The sequence below is a fragment of the Primulina huaijiensis genome, chromosome 4 (assembly GCF_012295235.1).
Source record: "Primulina huaijiensis isolate GDHJ02 chromosome 4, ASM1229523v2, whole genome shotgun sequence".
NCBI classification, from domain to species: Eukaryota; Viridiplantae; Streptophyta; class Magnoliopsida; order Lamiales; family Gesneriaceae; genus Primulina; species Primulina huaijiensis.
In genome coordinates, this window is record NC_133309.1 from 1261036 (window position 1) to 1282772 (window position 21737).

At 36.1% G+C, this 21737-nt stretch overlaps 1 protein-coding gene across 1 annotated transcript; it reads right to left on the reverse strand.

Moving 5' to 3' along the window:
• Positions 1-830: 830 nt before the first annotated feature.
• On the reverse strand, positions 831-9573 carry LOC140975121 (oxysterol-binding protein-related protein 1C-like). The gene is made up of 10 exons (XM_073438662.1): positions 8735-9573; positions 7863-8219; positions 5148-5247; positions 4431-4870; positions 4007-4162; positions 3138-3305; positions 2926-3066; positions 2138-2368; positions 1590-1703; positions 831-1280 (listed from the first exon to the last, which is right to left on the reverse strand). The coding sequence occupies exons 1-10, from the start codon at positions 9254-9256 to the stop codon at positions 1113-1115; spliced, it is 2397 nt and encodes a 798-aa protein (XP_073294763.1). The 5' UTR covers positions 9257-9573; the 3' UTR covers positions 831-1112.
• Positions 9574-21737: the final 12164 nt, after the last annotated feature.

Consider the following 21737-nt stretch of genomic DNA (forward strand, 5'->3'; position numbering starts at 1 on the left):
ATAGGAGAGAAACACCCTCAATGTAGCATACACTAAGCTTTTTGCGAGTATCGGAGAGAAAATGTCAAATTTGGGTTAAATTCACGAAGAAATAATATTTTAATATTCTTGAATCTGAATTTGAAAAAAATTATGTTTGAAGAAATATCTCTGGAAAAATATTAAGCAATAATCGTTTTTCTTTTGAAAAGTAAATATATACGTGATTATAATAATAATAATAATTATTATTTAATTTTCAAAAAAGATGTAGGGAAAAAAATAGAAGTGAGATATTTTGGTCATTATAATAAAATAAACAAAATTAGTCCGTAATTTTAAAACACAAAAACTTTTGTGAGACGGTCTCACGGATCAATTTCGTGGGTCGAATCTCTTATTTGAGTCATTCATGAAAAAATATTATTTTTTATGCTAAGAGTATTACTTTTTATTGTGAATATCGGTAAAGTTGACCCGTCTCACAGATAAAAATTCGTGAGACCATCTCAAATGAGACTTACTCATTTTAAAAATCACACCACGGGCCGTATAACTCATCAAATTATACTTTTTATCCTCACCTTTCATTTTCTTATCACTCTAATTATTTATCCTTCATTTATCCTATATTAATATTATTAATCAAGCAGTACCTAATAGTCTTTTGAGGTATGTCCTAAAATTTATCAAACCATCTCATACCGCCCGTTGCAATATCTAGACTGATAATGATTCTCTTTGCTCATCTTTTCTATTTTTCAAAAGTCTTGAATAATACAAAAGAACATTAAATATTATTTTTACCCATATATCTCAATATCTCGATGTACCTCTTACTTGCTGAGATATAATTTCATTGATGGCAATATATATGTTAAAGCCATGTACAAATGTCTACCAAACAAGAGTAAACAAGATTTTCCTTCGGAACTTTAGTACTTTTTATTATTATACAGTACTTTAAATAAAAATATGGAGAAAATTGAAGAAAAAAGAATGAACAATATGAAACAACTTTGGTTGCTTCACCTGAGGACACTGTCCAATCATCAGCCATTCCCCCAATATATTTCCTATTTTCACAACCCAAAAAAAAAAAACAGTGAAAATCCAGAATGGTTCCTTTCTACTTAGTCTAGAATCTGATCTACTGGTATTTGGCCAAAAATATCAGGACATGATTCCCAGTTGCCTTGTTCTTTTGCTTCCCAATACCCACCGATGTACCGGTAGGTATCGGATTCTTTGTCTTTCGCAAACCATCGTGGTTTCCAACCTCGTTCCTGCATTTTCCGGGCCTAGTTTCCACAGATTTGTTAGTAATGAAACCAGGAACTACACTTTATAAAGATTTAACTACTCATTAATTTCATCAGCCAAAATCTCTAACCGTCGTATGAGATTCGTGTAGATAACTATGTATGTGTTACATGAATGTTTTCAAAAGTAAAGCCGAGGCAGTGCACTAGTTCGATTAAAGAAAAGGGTTCTGAGAGTAAGAGGATAATTGTGGTGAAAAAGGCTTGTATATACTATATTGGTATGGAAAACAGACTAAAAAATAGAAAATAATACTTCTTAAATACTGTCATGGTGAAACCAATTACCTGTCGTTGCCGCTGCTCTAGGCGCAACTTTTCAGCATTTGCCATTTCGTATTCCCCATTTTCCAAGCACCTTTGATCAGGTCTCAGTCTCGAGTCTGTGGGGGGAAGCTTTTCCTGAAACAGGTGAAAAGTCGTCCACGTTTTATGTGATGCAATAATAAAGTCCTCAAGATAGGGATGCATATACTTTTCATGTCCAGCTATGCTGTGATAATTTTCAGGCTTTTAAAGTTGCACAAATGATAAAGATCGTTTGTGGACACAGATTGCTTATGAAAGAATATGTATAAGCAGACTCCGCATCCATTGTACAAATCGATGCATATGACAAGATTTATCAAAGGGATTACATAGGTAAAAAAGTCGATGAGATGAGAAAATCAAGGTGGCATCTAAAGCAAATTCAAACATTATACAACCAAAAAAAGCGACGTTCAAAATGATAAGATATCAAACTATGAATAGACCAACTTCGTAACTTTGACTCAAAGAAGATGCAACAAGCAACACATGCAAAACACCAAACACCGTGATATTTTAAAATTAACCTTTAGCCCTGGTGTTAGCTCATTCAGTGTGATGGTAAATTGCGTCAAGTTATAGCGTGTAGGAAACTTAGGAGGCTTGCTACGTTTCCAGAGCAAGTGGGCTTCTGCAAGAGATTCATGAGATTTTCCTTTGGACGCGCAATCTCCATTCACATAATGCAAACTTTCATCCCATTTTCCAATTAGGGTTGCCACTGTCTTTCCACTCTTTTCTTGGACTATTCCCTGCACCTGCAAAAGTCAAGTTGTTCGACTAAAATACGACCCACAAAATCCATCAGCCATCCATCACAGTGCAATTCGGCAAAAGATGATGAACTGAAAGGATTGCATGCATTACTCATCACATGGAAGACTACATCCAACTTCCCTGTTATATCCAAATTACAAACCTACTTCGAAAGATTGTACGAGCAAATGCACCATCTATCCTCCAATCTAATGAGAAAAAAAGTAAAAACTATTCTCAGGCTAATTTATCATACTCGTTTCTCCAAGATGGGCAAAAGGAGTACTAACTGGATCTTCTCATATGATTGGCACAAAAGTATCGTGCATATCAATCCATGCATGCTAATTGCAACTTGAAGATTTATTTCAAGTAGTTCATATTATTGTTTGTTCGCGCAGAGTTTTTTCCCAAAAACAAATGTGAAAATATAACTGCAGGTATCTGTTAAATGTAATAATAAGAAATAAGAAACACCAAGTTTATTTATTGTAAAGATAGTAAACACAATATCACTCTCTGACAATAAAGACATTACAGCTAAGGGAGACTAGGCTACCTGATGAGGATTCCTGTCTATAATTGACTGTTCCTTGAATTTCAATTTGCAGGAGTAATCGTGATTTCCTTGTATCCGCATTGTACCATAATGATCACAATACAATTTGCCCAATATGAGGTTGTAAATAGATGTCGTTACCTGTCATTACAAGACCTTTATTGTTGAAGGACATAAAAAAAAAGAGCAATAAAATATTTTGCAAACAATACCTTGCTCCACTGGAAGATTTCTCCATCGTCAAATTCTAAAGTTAAAATACCAACTGGATCAAGTTGAATGGAGCGACCCCAAAATTTGCTTTTCAGATTGCTATCGCCATAAAACCTCCAGCCTGTACCATCGCAATGACATGCTACAATCATAGGATGGTGACTCACCTGATCCAAATAAAACAGCATCAGCACTCTTTTTGGTCATGAGAAATGAAAAAAAATTTCGAAAAGAGCAAAATTTATAATTTAAGGCAATCAACAGACCGGGAGTTGTTACTGATTTCTGCATACTTATTATTCTGCCACCAGTCATGACTTTGGAACTCGAACAGGCAACTCAGACCAACCATTTCATATTTGAATGACAAGGATCATTGAATATTTAAATGAAAAGAATTATTTCCCATAAAAAAAAAGATTATTTACCACAACACATGATAAAATGAAATCTTCCCCATCCCAACTCTCACCAGTCCCTAGTTCTTGTTTTCCATTATTCCTTGGAACTTTGAGACCAGATCAATAGGACAACACTGCCCACAGTTCTAAATAAACATTCAGCATTTGACGCACTTGTTGAAAAACAGAAAGTGTAGCTTAAAAACTAAACATTTTATACGAATCAAAACAAAATGTAATTACTATAATGCAACTAATATGTGGAAAATGAATAGATTGCATTTGGGTCGTAAAATCAAGAAATCCATCTTCATTCCAACCTTCTCCCAAACTAATATTCTTTTCAAACTATTCTAGACACAAAAGCATCGGAAAATTTACAGGATAGCACGTCTCTAAAATGCCAATATAGCTTTGAAAACGATAAGAAATGGACAAGAGTTTGTTCCAGGTAATGATAATAAAACCTTCTCCGAGAAAAAACGGAGGCCTTTGTCTGGATAATCAGCTTCATATGTCTCTCCTAACAATGGATTGAATGGTTTACAATTTCTCCCATCAGTTGAAGCATATCCAGATACTGCAAATGCTGCTACATTTAGAATCCTCATAAGACTGTTGCCCTATCAAATAAAAGTAAATCACAGATTAGAATATAATAACGGAAAAATTATAGGTGTGAAAGAGCATTCTCATTGGACTTCCTTAGTAAGCTTAGACTCCAACTTTGCAACACAATAATAGCAAATGATTCTCATTAATAATCTACCCGAAAACAATGTCGAAGTTCTTTCTTTATTTTTTCTTTGAAAACTACAGTTTACCTATACATAAATTTAATTAACATCATAACAGAAATTGAAATAAATAACACACTTGCCCACAACCAACCTTTCTCCCCCATTCATAAGCCCGATCCAGAAGATACGAATACTCCAAATCTTCAAAACATTTCTGCAAGGAAGAGAGAGGTTCATTGAAGTAGACCGGAAGACACACTTTGGTAAGGTCCTTCCCTATGTTATCTTTTATCATCGACCATAAACTAACTCCTTTCTCTTTCTCAACAGGATCTGGCAATTTCTTCCGACGCTTGACATAAGAAAAGTTAGTTCCAGTAGATTTAATTGCAGGATCAATATTATCCTCATCTTCAAAATCGTAAAGCGCATTGTCATCAGATGAAAGTGACGATGTCCTAAAGTCAGAACCACTGCTTTTGAAAGAGCTAGACGAAAGAAAATCTTTGGTGTCAAAGAATGTATTGTCTTCTTCATCGGTATCTTCCTCTGCTGCATCTACTCTTTCATCTTCCGATTCACTTGCACTTTCTGTTTAAAGTTTAAAAGATTGATATAAATAAGTGGAAACAACCAAATAGTTCACGATTCTACGGATAAAACATGCATCAGCAATAATTTACCAATCGCAAATTACTATCTATGAATAGATAAACCAGCATTGAAATAGGCCAATAGCAAACTTGAATGCAACACTTGAGCTTGACTTCAATTCCAAAAACACAAACATGAATCAATCACGTCAAGGTGGACTACTTAACCATGCAAGCGAAAATATTAAAAAGAAAACCAGGCTGTCGAAGCATACCACTGTACTTGTCCTGTCTTGATCTATTGGATGATCCAACTTCTTTCAATTGTCTTTGGCTCTCATCAACTACTGTATTCTCCAGATCGACCTTCTCTGTCTTCACAACAAAGAAACAGTATTTTAAATAAACAAGTAAAGAAAGTGATGAGTAAAAGAACACAAACAAAAGATCACAAATTTATTACAAGACTGAATTCAAAATATTAACCTGTAACAATATGAGTAGGAACTCGAGACACACTCTTGATATAAAAATTGCTTATAACTAATGGAGTATTTACTAAAAAAATAACTACATTAAATATGACTACAATGAGTGAATAAAGTAATGAAAATCTTCAAAGATAAAAAAGCGCTAAAATAAAAGTCAAGACAAGAAACTAGCAAAAAATGTACAAATAAATAAATAGTTCATAAAAAAGTGAGTAGGATAACATAAAACAATTGTACGGAAACACAGTTCTGTGGTGTCCAACAGTAAAAGAATCAGCCTCAGTTTTTGCTAAAAACATCAAGAAGAAAATATTCAATTTCTTTATCTTCAATTTAGCACCACGACATAATAAGCACGCATCAAATCTCCGAAGAATTCTTTTTGTTAAAAGAAAAGGCCAAAGTTTGATGAAACCCAACTTTCAATTACATCCAATTATAAAGAATTATTATCTGAATCACCAAATTTTCTTTAATTGAGTTGAGGAACGGATTCTTCTCCACGTATTAGCAAGAGCATGAACTCTTGAAGCTAAATGTAAAAGTGGTAAGTGTAACAGCTCGTCCGTATACCAACTTCCAAGTTAGTTAAAGTTCTAGACAATGCGCTTCAATATTTATTCTATGAAGATATGCAGATTGAATAACCGACAATACTTCATAAATCGAACAGTCAGAGTTCTAACAGTTTGTAACTACCCCAACTCCGGAAGATGAACTGAAGCCACTGCTGCATGCAAGTGGATGCTACTATAATTGTATTAATGCTCGTTTCAACTTACAAACACATCAGAACTCTCGCATGGTGTTAGCATATGACACAGTAGGATAGAGGAGGTTCCACACACAGGGATGGGGATTCGACAAGGTGTCCTGGACAACACAGAAACTATTCACGGCAATGTCAAAGCACATTAGTAAGAACAATCAAAATCCCCCAAAAGCAATAACTTTATGTTTGTTTTTCCACAAGTTAATAAAAAAAGGGGTTTGCACCGATACAAAAAAAATGCGAACGACCATCGATAACCTTTTAGTTGTAGATGCAACCACAACACAAAAGAGCACAAAAATATGAAACATGTTGTCGTTGAATTCTGAACAAAGTACAGTTCCTAATGATTCCAACGAACACTAAACAAGGAAGAAGACAAAGATTTCCCCATGCTGGCTCTCTCTCAAGGAAACACTAAATTTCCTTGCCCTAGATAAGCTAACAGAAATAAATAAACCAGAATATTTTTCGCTCCGACAAACTTCCCCCTTATATTACTTTCATGCTCTCTTCCAAGACCTTACCCCTTTCCCAAGACATTGCTTCTATGATATTCTTTACAATTGAAATGATAGTGTATGCCAATATATTTAAGCCCGTAACAGTCATCACTACAGAACGAAGAAACCATGCGCAATGGGTTAGCCGTTAGGCTTAAATTTAATAGAATGGGATTCTTTTGACTATAAAAATTAGTATTTTCTCAAGACAAAAGAAATAACGTGAACAAAAGAAGATAAAAGATAGAGAGAAGGATGAGATTTCATCATACGCATTGTGAGAAGTACAACCGAAAAAGGCATCAGACAAGCGTTCTCTTGCAAGTCGCAACAGAGTTATGAATGCTTACAACTACGAAGTACCAACAACAGTAGGGGAGGGGCTTGTTAGTGAAGAAAATGACAACCTGTAAACTAGAGCCTAAGAATCAGTTACTTCCTTCCAAAAAAGAATATGTGCTAACAACCAAAAAGCACTTCAATTTTGAAGGATTACATGGTCCGATCCAGAATATCAGTAGTCTAAACCTTGAAATGTAATCACAAAAATCTAATAGTTCTAAAGACAAAGTAATACTAGTCTCCCAGATATTTCTAACTTAGAGAGGTAATCTCGTTATATGTTCGGATAACTCATTCTAGAACAAAACAGGTGAGAAAAAACACAGAAATTCCCTATTGCCTGCATGGTTTAATGAGCTGCATGAATCACCCTAGAATTGTAAATCTATCTCGCACACAAAATCCCCATATCCCATCTGTCTTCCACTTCCACACTGAAAAACTGGCAAATATTTAAAGTAGCAACCGATCAACAAATAACCACCTCATGAGAAGATTAAAACTTCCCATTTGCTGCCAAAAGAAAACGAAGGACATACATTGTTAATCATCAAATTAATCAAACAGAAATTTACTAACCAAATGATACAAAATATCCAACAACTAATTTCAGATCAAGCAATCTCTACTAAAGAAATACGTAAAGCAACCAATTTCAGACCGTGACCCTATACAAAATAATATAAGAATAATAAATCACTGAATTACAGCCATTCTGCAGAGTTGGGAAAATGAAACAAACTCCTCACAAGTCCGAGCCACCAAGCTATAAACCTAAGGAAATCTGAAAGCACTTTAATGTGGATAATTCTTTGGAGAAGAAACTGAAGAAGAATTCTGAATTCGACCGGTAGGACGTTTTCTGTTAATCATAACATGTACCTCTAAATGTCGCAGTGTGTCCATGAGGAGCCAATGCTTCTGCTTAAACAACATCAATTGGTTCTGCATTGATGCAAACTCATTCCTCATGATCTGTTCGCTGTCCTGAATGGCAGCCTCACTCAAGCCTTCTTCCAACAATCTCTGCCTCAATTTCTCGGTAGACACAACAATATCTTCCATGGGAGCCATTAACTCGCTGTTGGATATCCTAGGGAACATGTCCTTTACAGCTTGCAGTGCTTCCATCCATGCCGTTCGATCCTCTCTGCTCTCAGATCTTAGATGAAGCCTCTTTGTCCCCGTAAAAATGGAAAATCTCTTATCATCTGATCTGCTCTCGCGAATAGACGATACCTACGGAGAAACTATTTACTTGTAAAAGACCAAGCATTTGTAACTTCAAATACAAGTATGCTCAATGCATGCATAAACCAATAACATACAAGGCATTAAAACTCAGAGAACAGTTAAAGAGATTGTCAAGAATGTTATGAGTTATGACTGATGAGAACGAGTGATATAATCGAAGAAAACATATGCAAACCTCTCTATATGAAACAACTTTATCGATCAAAAGATTTAAAAGATGATAATTACCAAAAACAAGAAAAATGATTCCCATTCCCCTTATTTTTAATACCTGAAGATTAGCAAAATCAACAATTTTTCATCAAAATTCTCCGCCTAGAAACTAAAGAATATCCAGATAACTCATTATCCGCCAACAGAAGTTAAATTTCACAGGCCTAATCTTTATCCAAACAATCATACTCAATCAATTTTAATGAATTAACATAAAATACCACAAACATACGAATAACACACATCCCGCGCAATACAATTAACTTGAAAAAATTGAGAAACGAAACCTTCAAATGGACTTCACCGACAGGCTTCCGACTTTTCGAGGGAGACCCACTATTCCCATTCCTGTGATGGTGGTGAAGGTGAATATGATGCTGCCTAGAAATCCTTTTCATCGACTCTTCTCCAATCACTCTCGATCCCTTCTCGGTGTCTTGATTAACAACAATTTTATCAGGTCCATGGATCTTATAATAACTCAAAACCCCATCTTGCAAAACAAACCACCGAGGCCTCCACCCTTTACCATAATTAACCCATTTGTACAAAACTCCAGATATCCCATTACCCACTATATCGTTAATCTTCACTTCCCGGCTGTGGTTGTGGATCATATTGCTGTTGTTATTCAAAGCACCGACCAAACTCCGATCCATCCCAGAATCCCGCGCCGATGAGGCCCGCGAGATCGCGGGATTCTGTTGACTTCTTGTCTGCGGATCGAAGGGCGGCTGCGGTACAGAGGAAGAGGCTTGCATGTTGGAATTGGTCAGTGCTATCGACGAAACACAACAGAATGAATGCATAATCGAAAGATTAGCATAACTGGGTCGGATTTTTATGGGATTTAGCGGATTTTCTTCAAGATTCGGAGAATTTATAAGGAACCGAAAACCCAAAAAAAAAGAGAAAAGATGTAGTTACAGGTGTTGGCGTGTGAATTGGATAAAGGAAAGGTAACGAAATCAAGGGGAGAAGTTTGAAGAGGACACGGAAATAGATGTAGGGAGAAATTTCCGGTGAGACAGTGAGGATTTGGAAGTTGCGGGGGATTGTTTTTGAATACTCGTGGTCGTGGAGAGGAACTTCAATCCAAATTTTCAACCTTGGAACCACAAAGATTTTCTCTTTAAATTACATATGACAAAGTAACCAAATATAAGCAATAAATATTGAGAAACCACAGTTTTAGGAGTGGGTTTCTTGTGAGACGGTCTCACAAATCTTTATCTGTGAGACGGGTCAATCCTAACGATATTCACAAGAGACGATCTCACAAATCTTTATCTGTGAGACGGGTCAATCCTAACGATCTGTGAGACGGTCTCACACAAGTTTTTGCCTAGTTTTTAGTTCTTCATCTACCATCCGCATAATTCAATATGCCCTTTCTATTCGAATTCATTCTCGTTTTCGGTTGAAAATAAGATGAATATATGAATGATATGATCGTCACGCAACAAACAGAGAAAGAATACTCTCGTTTTCGAAAACCATAAATATATCCCTATAAATATACATATAAATATAATTAGATTTAATAAAAGAAATATGTATTTTAAAACAAAATACCGCTTACCCAACAATTGTTATATATCATTTGAATATTTAATATCAAAAGATTTTGAATTTGAAGTTTGTTTTTCTCTCCATGGAGCTCGTTCCATCATAAACATTGATATTTTGAAGGGTAGAAACGAGGCAAGGGTTGTTGATAAGCTCAAATATTATAGAGATTTTAGAGATAATATTTGTGTTTATCTGAAATTATTATCTCAAATTATGTGCTTATCTGAATTAATTTTATAATATTCATAGATTTGAACAAGAGATAAAAAAAACATAATTTTGGAGATAAGGTGGTTCTACAAGAACTTCAAATGCAACAAAATATCAACATAAAGGAAATAAATATTCTTATATTCTATTACTTGGAGAATATTAAATTTTGGAAAAAAATATGTGCAGATCTTGATAAAGAAGAAGCATCGCATTTTAAAAATAAAATATATACAATCTTATCTACAATTTTTGAACTTTACATGAGCTTCAAAGATTTGGAGGATTAATCTCATGAAGTGGAGATAAAAAGAGACGTGAAAGAAGCATGAAAAATGGATAGAAGACTAGAAAAGAAGCGGAGAAGAGGTAGAAAACTACACATGAAAAATGAAGAGAGATGCAGAGAAGTGAAGGGAAGAAAACAAACAGAAAAGACTTTACGCAGATAGCAGCTGGAGGAAGACGGAAGCTGCTATGGTTTGAAATAGAGGATGAAGACAACTTCAAAGGGAGAATCACTCCAACCACACTGAGATTTCTTATTCATTCCTAGATTTTATTCTTACGAATTCAAACCTTGTGTCTTTGCTTTATTTTAATTTTATGGAATAAATTTTTTTAGATTAAGACCAGTAGACCACGATAGAACCAAACAATACTTTGTTTGATATTTGATTTATTTTCAATATATTAATTTTCTCGATTTCAATTATTGATTGATGTTGGTTTAATATTTCTTGTTAATAGTCTGATCAACTATTTATATGTTTGTTGATTAATCACGAATCAGAAGATGATTGATTAAATATAGCAACAAAGACGTCATCGACACATGATTAAATTGATTAGAAACAGTATTCGATTTCAGTGTGTGATTTTAGGTGAAAATGAAATTCCACAAAGATTTAATGTATTTAGATCTAATTAATTGTTTAATAAATAAATTAGAGATATCACCGTGATTGTCAAGAATTAAATAATTAATTGAATTTTTACATGTGTTAACATAGTAGAGTTTGGTACCGTTGTGTATTTTAATTCTTTATTTGAAGTTGAATCCCTCATTGATCTTTGAATCCGTCGTTTTTAGTTGCAATTATTTTATTTAATAGTTTAGATTAATAATTTATATATCATCTTTTTATTTATTTTGTCTATATTATGTTAAGTGATAAAAATTATAATAATTAAATATTAGTCTTTATGGGATCGATACTTGGACTCATCATCCATTTACTATAACTTGACATAGTCTGTTTGCTAGATTTATTCCCAATTGAAATCGTCGGTCACTGCCCTAACACCTAGGACACACATACAAAGGGTAATTCTACGGTAAGAATGTCATTCTTTATGTATTTTTATACAAGATGTTCATATGTAATAATAAAGAATGTGAGATCTATTAGAAATTTTTTGTTTTCAATTCAAATGTTCATATAATTATGAACAACTGAAGCAAACCCCAAGCGAGGCATAGCACCAAAGGTCGAGAAACCCATAACAAAGCAAGGCAATGCCTAGGGTAGCATCTTAGGTGTCCGGGTCATTGTGGACAAAAACGAGGAAAGTGATGCCTTTTGGGCTCCAGAGGCATTGCATGACAGCCATAAGCAACGCTCAAGCGTCCAAGGCATTCCAAACGCATGATCCATCTTTAGTCACTTAACGGGCACTCATTAGCTAGCTACACCACTAATCATGGTGTCCATGAAGACCTGAGGCTTTTGTTCGTCTGCTTAAGAAAATTTATAAAATTCTTGGGCACCCCGCCAACCTAGTTGGCCTATAAATAAGCCATATAGCTTCCCCGTTTTATTTCTTCAACTCTCTAGAGTATTCTAAACTCTTTCTTCGCGATGCAAGGACTCTTCTTATGCTTGATATATGGTGTTACATTATGAAAGATGTTCTAACTGGTAGCCTGAATGCTACTGATAAGTACAATAATTGTATAGCTTAAATATGCGATTTGTAAACTTGATAATATGCTCGTGAATTCTATCGCAATTGATTGTTGTAGTTTGATTGTTCGCTTATTTCAGTCACTGGACTTCTTCAACTGATTCGATCAGTTATATATAGTCTTTGATCTCCACGATCAAATTGCATGCATTTAATGACCATTTAATGACTAATATCCGTTGAATCGTCGTGTAGTAGCTTTATCTGACAGTAGTATGAGATATTCAGACTGTTCTGTTATGATACAACCGTTCTGCTTTGGTATGACCTGTCAGTCTTTCTGCTGATCTTTTAACTAATGACATGGCCAACTGATTAGAAGTCAACTGATCAGTCGATCAGTTCAGCTGGACATTATCAGTTGTAATTAATGTCCTATCAGTTACAAAAACTTCAGTTGATAATGTTTTTCGGTTCACTTCAAAACAAAGTCTTCACTTACGATTGTGCGTCTGTTCGATCAGTTAGATTCTTCAGTTTCCTTGTGGATTAATTTGTCAAACTCTGAAATCTATAATATTCCAACAATTTTCTCTTTTTCGGTGTTTGAAAAAATTAGATTTCTTGAACTGATGATACAAAATAAAACTTATTGAAGATAAAATAATGTACGGATTCGTACATATTCAACAATAACAATTTTTATTGATTTTGAAAGAGGTAAATATAGGTTCGTACAATCATTTCAACTAAAAAAAATAAGGCTCCACACTAATCAACTGATTTAGGACACCTAGAAATTATTTCTTTGACTTCTTCTCAACTGGTCCTTTATCAGTTGACTTGTCTTGTTCAGTTCTTTTCTTGCTACTACTGCCTCTGTCTTTTGTTCTTCTCCTTTTTTGTAAACACCCGCAACTTTTATAAAGAGGAGGAATGCTGAACTAACTTGAGTAGATACACTAGCCAACTAATTCTGCATTATGTCAATCTTCTTAGATAGACTGGTATGAACAAAATCAATCTGGTTGTTGAGTTGTTCTTGTGAGATCAGAGTCCAATTGTTGAAAAACTGCTCTGTCTTCATAAGCAGTAGGACTGCTGGATCATAGTTGGCCTTGAGTTCAGCTGTCACCACAGCCAACCTTTTGATTTGCATAAGATCAAAGAAATATGATCTTTTTTCCATGGCTTGGGCGACTGTAGTGGCTTTGACATCCTTCATGACACATGATTCCAAGGAGATGAACTTCTCCAAAACTTTCTTCTTCTTCAGCTTCTTGGCAAGGGTAACTGTCCGGAAGTCTACCCATTCATCTTAGTGTTCCAACTTCAATTCATCATGCTCATTGATAGCTTGCATAATAAGATCAATTTGTGACTGAATGGCATTGCTGGGTCTTGGTTCCTCAATCATCTTTGTCTTTCCCTTAGGATCAGTTAGGGCGTGAGGCAAGTCCAGTGCTGAACCAGTTGTGTCCACAGCTTCTCTATAATTACAGCTTTTGAGCGTGCTGGAGGTAGTACTGTGGGACGAACAACAGTTGTAAGAGGATCTGGGATTGCTGTCAGTTTCTACTTCTCTCCAACCACTAATTAATATGGCCACTTTCTTTGACTGCCGACATTTCTCCCACTTGGAGATTTGATTGAGAATCAAACACATCTCCACACATCCTTTCAATCTAGCCATTCCCTGCTGCTTACGTTTCCGCTAGACCACTTGAGGATCTACACCACTCAAACTTATCAGTATTCACTGGCTTGGTCAGAAAATCAGCTATGTTGTCCTTCGTATGGATCTTCTGCATATCCACGCTTCCTTCTTCTACTACTTCCCGCACAAAGTGAAATTCTACTCCAATGTGTTTCGTCCTAGAATGAAAGGCTGGATTCCTTGCGATGTGCAAGGCACTTTGACTGTCACAAAACAAAAGAACATTCTCTTGTTTGTGTCCGATCTCCTCCAATAACATTTTAATCCCTATTGTCGCCTTGCAACCTTGAGTAACTGCCATGTATTCTGCCTCTGTTGTAGATAATGCCACAACTGTCTGCAGTTTTGAAACCCAGCTTACTGCTCCTCCTGCAAGTGTAAACACATAACCAATAGTAGATTTCCTCTTATTAGGATCACATGCATAATCTGAATCGACATAGCCCCAGAGTGTAAAATCCGATCTTCCATAACATAATGCAGCATTCGAGGTACCCTTAATGTATCTAAGGATCCTCTTAACAGTGCTCCAATGCTCTCGTCCAGGATTCGCCATATACCGACTAACTGCTCCCACTGCTTGAGCAATGTCTGGTCTTGTACAGATCATGGCGAACATCAAACTTCCCACTGCTGATGCATATGGTACTCGAGACATCTCCATCCTCTCTGCTTCACTGCTAGGACACATCTCAGAGGATAACTTGAAGTTAACAGGAAGAGGGGTCGAAATTGGCTTACTATCTTGCATGTTGAAGCGTTGCAAGACTTTCTTCAAATAATTTTTCTGAGAAAGCCAAATCTTTCTGTTACTTTTGTCTCGGTGAACTTGCATCCCTAGAATCTTGTTTGCTGGTCCCAAATCCTTCATATCAAATTCCCTAGCCAACTGTGCCTTCAATCCTTGGATCTGATCTTTGTTGGGGCCTGCTACCAACATGTCGTCCACATACAACAGCAAAATAATATAATCATCACCAGACCTCTTGAAATATGTACAAGGGTCTGCACTCAGTCTGTTGTATCCAAAGCTCATGATATAGGAATCAAATCTCTTGTACCAACACCTTGGCGCCTGTTTGAGACCGTACAGAGATTTGTTCAACCTACAAACCAAGTTCTCTTTTCCTTTTTCCGCAAAACCTTCTGGCGGGAGCATATAGATTTCTTATTCAAGATCTCCATGAAAAAACGCCGTTTTCACATCTAGCTGTTCTAGATGTAGGTCAAACACCGCACACAATGCCAACACTACTCTGACTGTTGTAAGCCGAACCACAGGAGAAAATATCTCATTGAAGTCAATGTCTTCTTTCTGAGCATACCCTTTTACTACCAATCTAGCACGATACCGCTCCACTTGGTTATTGCCTTCACTCTTGATCTTATAGACCCATCTGTTTCCAATGGCTTTCATTCCTCGTGGTAGTGTAACAAGATCCAAAGTTTTATTCTTGTCTAATGCCTCCAACTCTTCTTGCATTGCTATCATCCATAAGGATACATCCGAGCTTTGAGTAGCCTCGTGGAAACTCGATGGCTCACCATCCTCTGATAATAGACAATATGCAATATTGCTTTCAGTGACATAATCTGAAAGCCAACCTGGTGGTCTTCTGTCTCGAGTTGACTGAGGACATTGGAAACTTCAGACTCAACTTGTTCTTGTTCTTCGTGCTCTGGTACTGCTTCACAAGAAACTTGACCTTCGTCCGTCTTATTTTCCACCTGAAATATAGTAGTTTCTGAATTCGGTGTGCCTTTGTCTCCTTTTACTTTATCTTCTTCGAAGATAACATCCTTGCTAATGACAAGCTTGTGAACAGTAGGATCCCACAAGTGAAACCCCTTTACTCCATCATCATAACCCAAGAAGATACATTTTCTGGATTTCGAATCCAGCTTCGATCTTTTTTGCTCATTGTACAGAACGTACACAGGACTTCCAAATGTATGCAAATGAGAATAATCTGTCGGCTTTCCAGTCCACATCTCCATCGGAGTCTTCAGATCAATCGCCACTGAAGGAGAACGATTGATAATATAGCAAGCGGTTTTGACTGCTTCCGCCCAAAATGACTTGTCTAGACCCGCAGTCCTCAACATAGCTCTTGTTCTATCTAACAAGGTCCTGTTCATCCGCTCCGCCACTCCATTCTATTGAGGTGTGTAAGCCATTGTGAACTGTCTTTTGATGCACTCATGTTGACAATATGCATCAAATTCGTCACTGGTATATTCTCCTCCATTGTCAGTCCTCAGACACTTGATTTTCTTCTCAGAATCAAGTTCAACCCGCGCTTTGAAATCTTTGAAGATCTGGAAAACATCTGATTTCTTCTTGATTGGATACACCCAACATCTCCTAGAGAAATCATCAATGAACGAGACAAAGTATCCCGCTCCTCCTAGGGATATAACCGGTGCTTGCCAAACATCCGAATGAATCAGCTCCAATATGCTTTTGCTCCAGACAGTAGAAGTGCCAAACTTTAATCTGTGTTTTTTACTGGTAACACAGTGCTCACAAAAGGGTAGTGACACTTTTGTAAGTCCCGGCAGCAGCTTCCGTTCTGAGAGAATTTTCAACCCCCGTTCTGACATATACCCGAGCTTTCTATGTCATAACACTGTTAATTCTTCTCCTGAACCAATTGATGCAACAATTAGTTCTGCCTCTTTGTGTGTTTCTCCCAAAAGTACATACAGATTTGCAGCAACCTTTTCCGTCTTCATAACCACAAGCGCGCCTTTCACAATTTTCATGATCTCATTCTCGATACGAGTTTTGCACCCGATCATCCAATTGCCCCAAGGACAAAAGATTTTTCGTCAGTCCTTTCACATGTCGTACCTCCTGTATGGTGCGAATGGTGCCATCAAACATTTTAATTTTGATAGTACCGACCCCAGCGATTTCCAAGGCATGATCATTTCCCATGAATACAGATCCTCCTGAAACTGGTTCATAATGATCAAACCATTCTCTCCGAGACGTCATGTGCCACGTCGCTCTTGAATCCATAATCCATGTGTCACAAAATTTTTGTCTGCCTTCTGCAACAGTTGCTGCTTCGCTGAATAAAATTTCACCACTGCCTGAAGTACTGGCCACATTTCCTTGAGAACTCTTCTCGATACTCGTACACTCTTTCTTGAAGTGCCCTTTACTGCCACATTTAAAGCAGTAAATATTTTTCTTCTTACTTTTCGACTTTGATCTACCTTGTCTTTGGCTCCCACTGGAGTCACGTTCCATAAATCTTCCTCTTATCATCGGTAAAGCCTCCGCCTGCTTCGATGTTACCAACCTATCTTCCTTATTCTTGCGCCGGCTTTCTTCACCTAGAACCGCAATTAAGACATCATCGAATATTAGAAAGCCCATAAGAATATTGTTGGTAATGTTGATGATAAGTTGATCATATGAATCTGGTAGACTTTGAAGTAGAAGCTCCGCACGTTCATTTTCCCGTATTTTATGCCCCATGGAAGTGAGTTGGGCAAATAGAGTATTTAGTGTGTTGATATGGTCAGTCATCGATGAGGATTCCGCCATCCGAAGATTATAAAGTCTTCTCTTTAGGAAAATCATGTTGTGTAGCGACTTGACCTCGTACATCTTTTTCAGAGTATCCCAGATAACTTTGGCTGTTTTTATCTCAGAGATACTTGATAAAACGTCGTCTGTTATAGCCAAGTGTAGATTGGCAACAGCGTTGTCATTCATCTCATTCCACTTTCCATCATCTGTGATCTCCACCGGTCTATCTCCAATAGCCGCCAAGCAATTTTCCTTTCTTAAAACTGCTTGTATCTTTATTTTCCACAGCATAAAATTGCTTCCGTTGAACTTTGCTATCTCGTACCTGCCCGCCATTATGTCTACAGCAATTTAGTAGACTGGACAAAATCATCTCGCCTTAAATAAAAAATCTCAAAAAATCTTTTCTGATGTGGAAGACCAGTCTAGGCTGCAACCACAGAGCATACTCAGAATTTTTAAGAAATTTTAAACCAAGACTCTGATACCACTTGTTGGTCCCACTTGCGGTAATTTGAGATAATAAAACCCGAAAATAAAGAATAAACTGGACACCGAGATTACGTGGAAAACCCCTAAAAATTATTAGGGTAAAAACCACGGGCAAGATGAAAAGAATTTTCACTATAATATTTTGTGGTGTACAACTCACTCACTGTGTTTCCAAAGAGAACACACACTCTCTTAATACAGGAGAACAAACACCTCACAAATATTATGGAATGTTATAAGATGAGAGAAAACTCGAAGAAGGGATGCTTTCAGAATGAAGGGGGGAGCTCTATTTATAGAGCCCCTTGACCGTGTGAATACGGGTTAAAAAACGCGTATTCATATTTCCGTCTGAATTCATTTTTCAAAGTCTGCCATTCAAATTTGCCAAAAACGTGTTGTCCCTCAACCACTAATTAATATGGCCACTTTCTTTGACTGCCGACATTTCACACACTATAAGTTTTTATAGACCCCCTTCTTTTAAGATACAGTAAGAGATAACAACCGCGTTTTCTTATAGTTGTTGGAGAGTTAATTAACTACATCTACTAATCATGTGACTAAATCCATATATCACAACACGCCAGGAATTCATGTCGAATTATCAGAAAATATGAATAACAGTAAACACGTACCAGAATCCATTGATAGATCGAGAGTCAGAGTTATGGATCTTCCAAGACAACATAGAATCGACCACCTTATTCTTGCCTTTGATGGGAGAAGGAGAGAGATCTAGAATACGTGTGCCGTATGTATTCTGCGTTATATTCTCTGTGCCTTGGGGACCATAATCTTATATAACCTTAGCAGTCTTCAACCCATCATAGAAGACCTAATTGGGCTGGGTTTCTACACATAAGGTGGATCATACCAATTTATTTAATACTTTGGAAACCCATAATTAATTAGATCACTTTATTGGGTCCTTTATTAGATAGCTTGTCCATGTACAATTAATTAAATTATGTGAGCTCACAAAATAATTCCAACAATCTCCCACTTGGGCCACATAAGTTATCCGGATATTGTACATGCAAAAACTGGATTGAGCTATTGCTATCTAAACGAAAATATTCCTTAACAATCTGGTCTATCAATTATACCAATATTGAACTAAAGCAGTCATCGCTACATTTAAAATCACTAGACCCATCAATGATCACAATATTAGCATAATCAATAACATAGATCAAGTATGGATGTGTAGCATGGAAATACATAAATGTGATCCCAGAATAAAACCCGCATTTCCAACTCGTCCTCCTAATGACTCAAAGAGTCTAACAACAGACTTTCAACCAAATGCTAAACCGCAATGAAAGTAATCACTTTATTTCAGAGTAATTCAAATAAACCTTAATCTGTACAGAAACTTAAATCATGTAAAATGAGTCAACGCTTAAACCGAATACAAACTCCCACTGTACATGCATATTAACTATATGGACAACACTAATGTGTGTCACATGCCCAAAAATCTTGGGTGGCCAACCCATGACAAACGCATCCGCAATATAGAGTGCAATAACATGCTCAATTGACACACAACCACTCTGAATTATTTCCTTCCAACTAGAAACTTCATGTCAATATCTTTTGACTTTGACAAGTTTCAGTTGTTCTTTAAATATAATATATCGGTTTTATTATCACCATTGATCCTAAATGGTTTCTTATACCAATGATCATTATCGGTGATAAAATTTCGCAACTTTATTCGGAGTCCAAATATCCAACTATTTCCAAATGTCAGATTTCCGATGTGTGAGCATAAAATCCTTAGTTCACTTCATGTACCGCATAACCCGATTAATGATCCAGTGTCGGGTTTCTTAAATATCTGCCCAACATTCCAATGATGTTCACAATATCTAAAAATGTTCTCTATAAAACCGAATGAGATTACCACATGATAAAATTTATATCACCACATATGTGGACATAAACATCAATATATTCTTCTCAATGTTGACTTTCCAATTTACTCACTCCCACTAAAGTCAACATACGAAATTAATTTGCATTTAATTTCAAAATTTCATGCATGCATAATGTCAATGTCATTTAAAATATTGATGTTCAATTTATCAAGCTTATCAATCAAGGAACTCATACCAAACATATTTGAATTTCGAAAAATTGAAAATACCACATGGATAAAGAAAAAACTTGATTCGTCCAAACATGAAACTAAAATCAAATTTCGTTTGTTTTTTCAAATTCAAATAGCAGAAAATGAAAAATCTCAGTTCCTAAATAAAGCTTTTAAAACACCAACAATTTTATTGTCATTTTCTATAAGATGTATCTTTCACCATCAGTTGGCAATCGGCTCCTTAGGCAACCCTTTCTTTGCACGCCAATTGACGTATTTGGGACAATCCTTCTTCACATTCCCATCAGTCCTTTTGCAAAAGAAACAAGTGATCACTTTATCTTGTTTCTGTTGCTCCATATGCTGTGAAGTCCCAGAGTTTCCTTCCTTATTGCTCAATTTCCTTTTCTTATTGATGCAATTACCTTGATAGTTAGACGCCAAGTGAGCACTTTCAATCATATCTTGTTTCAATCTCTCCTCCTCATGAACGCACTGCGCAATAAGCTCATTCAAAGTCCACTTTTCCTTCTGGGTATTATAACTTATTTTGAATTGATTAAATTGCGCAGGCAGAGAGATCAAGACTAAATGCACGACTATGTCTTCCGACAATTCCAACTTGAATGCTTTTAGTCGAGTCACAAGATTTGACATTTCCATTATGTACTCCCTTATGTTCCCTTTTTCTTTGTACCGCATTGAGACAAGTTTAGTCAGAATAGTACTTGTCTCGACCTTTTCGTTTGCAGCGAAACGATCTGCTATTTGAGTAAGGAACTTTTTAGCATCATTTTCTTCAGGAATTGCACCCCTTATAGTATCTGGAATGGAATGTTTCGTAATCATCATACTCATGCGATTTGATCGCTCCCACTTTTACAAAGAATCCTTTTGATCAGCAGTTCCTGAACTGGTCAAAAGTGCGGGGCGATCTTCCCTTAGCGCATAGTCCAAATCCATGCAGCTGAGCACTATCATAACATGTTCTTTCCATTTCTTGAAGTTTGAGCCATTAAGTACTGGAATGTTGTTCAAATTGGCAGATATAGAAGATGCTATAACAAAATAAAACAAAAAAAAACTCACAATAAAATATAGTCCATGCATATATTTAAATTAAATAAATCACAAAATATAAGCATGCTGTGGTGGGCCTATAAAAAAATACCTAGCACAACATTGATATTTAGTCTTTAAATAAAAATAATAATTTGTAAGTGGTACCCTCAAATATCATAGTTATTACATATTGATAATAAATCCGGCCAACAATATGTCTTTCTTTGGACTGACAATTGCATGCATGGATAAATCCAAAATTATCACATATTTATTACCACATATTGTGCTAAAACTTGGCCAGAAAATGACCTTCCTTTGGGCCGATCATTTTTCGCATAAATTTAACACAATTTAATATCATATAATGTGTCTACAATCAGACAAGAAAATAATCTTCGTTTGGGCCGATTAATTTCTGCATAGTTTTGACACGCTTTAAGACCATATAATTATGTGCTTATAATCTGGCCAAAAAATAACCTTCCTTTGGGCCGATTATTTTCCGCATAGATCTAGATGCACTTTAAAATCATCTATTGTGTTTGGAATTCGACCAAAAAATAGTCTTCTTTTAGGCCGACTATTTTTCGCATAAATTGAAACACAATTTATTTTGAACTTTAACAATATCTACATATCTCAAAATCATTTTATAAACATGAAATTTAAATTTAACACCAA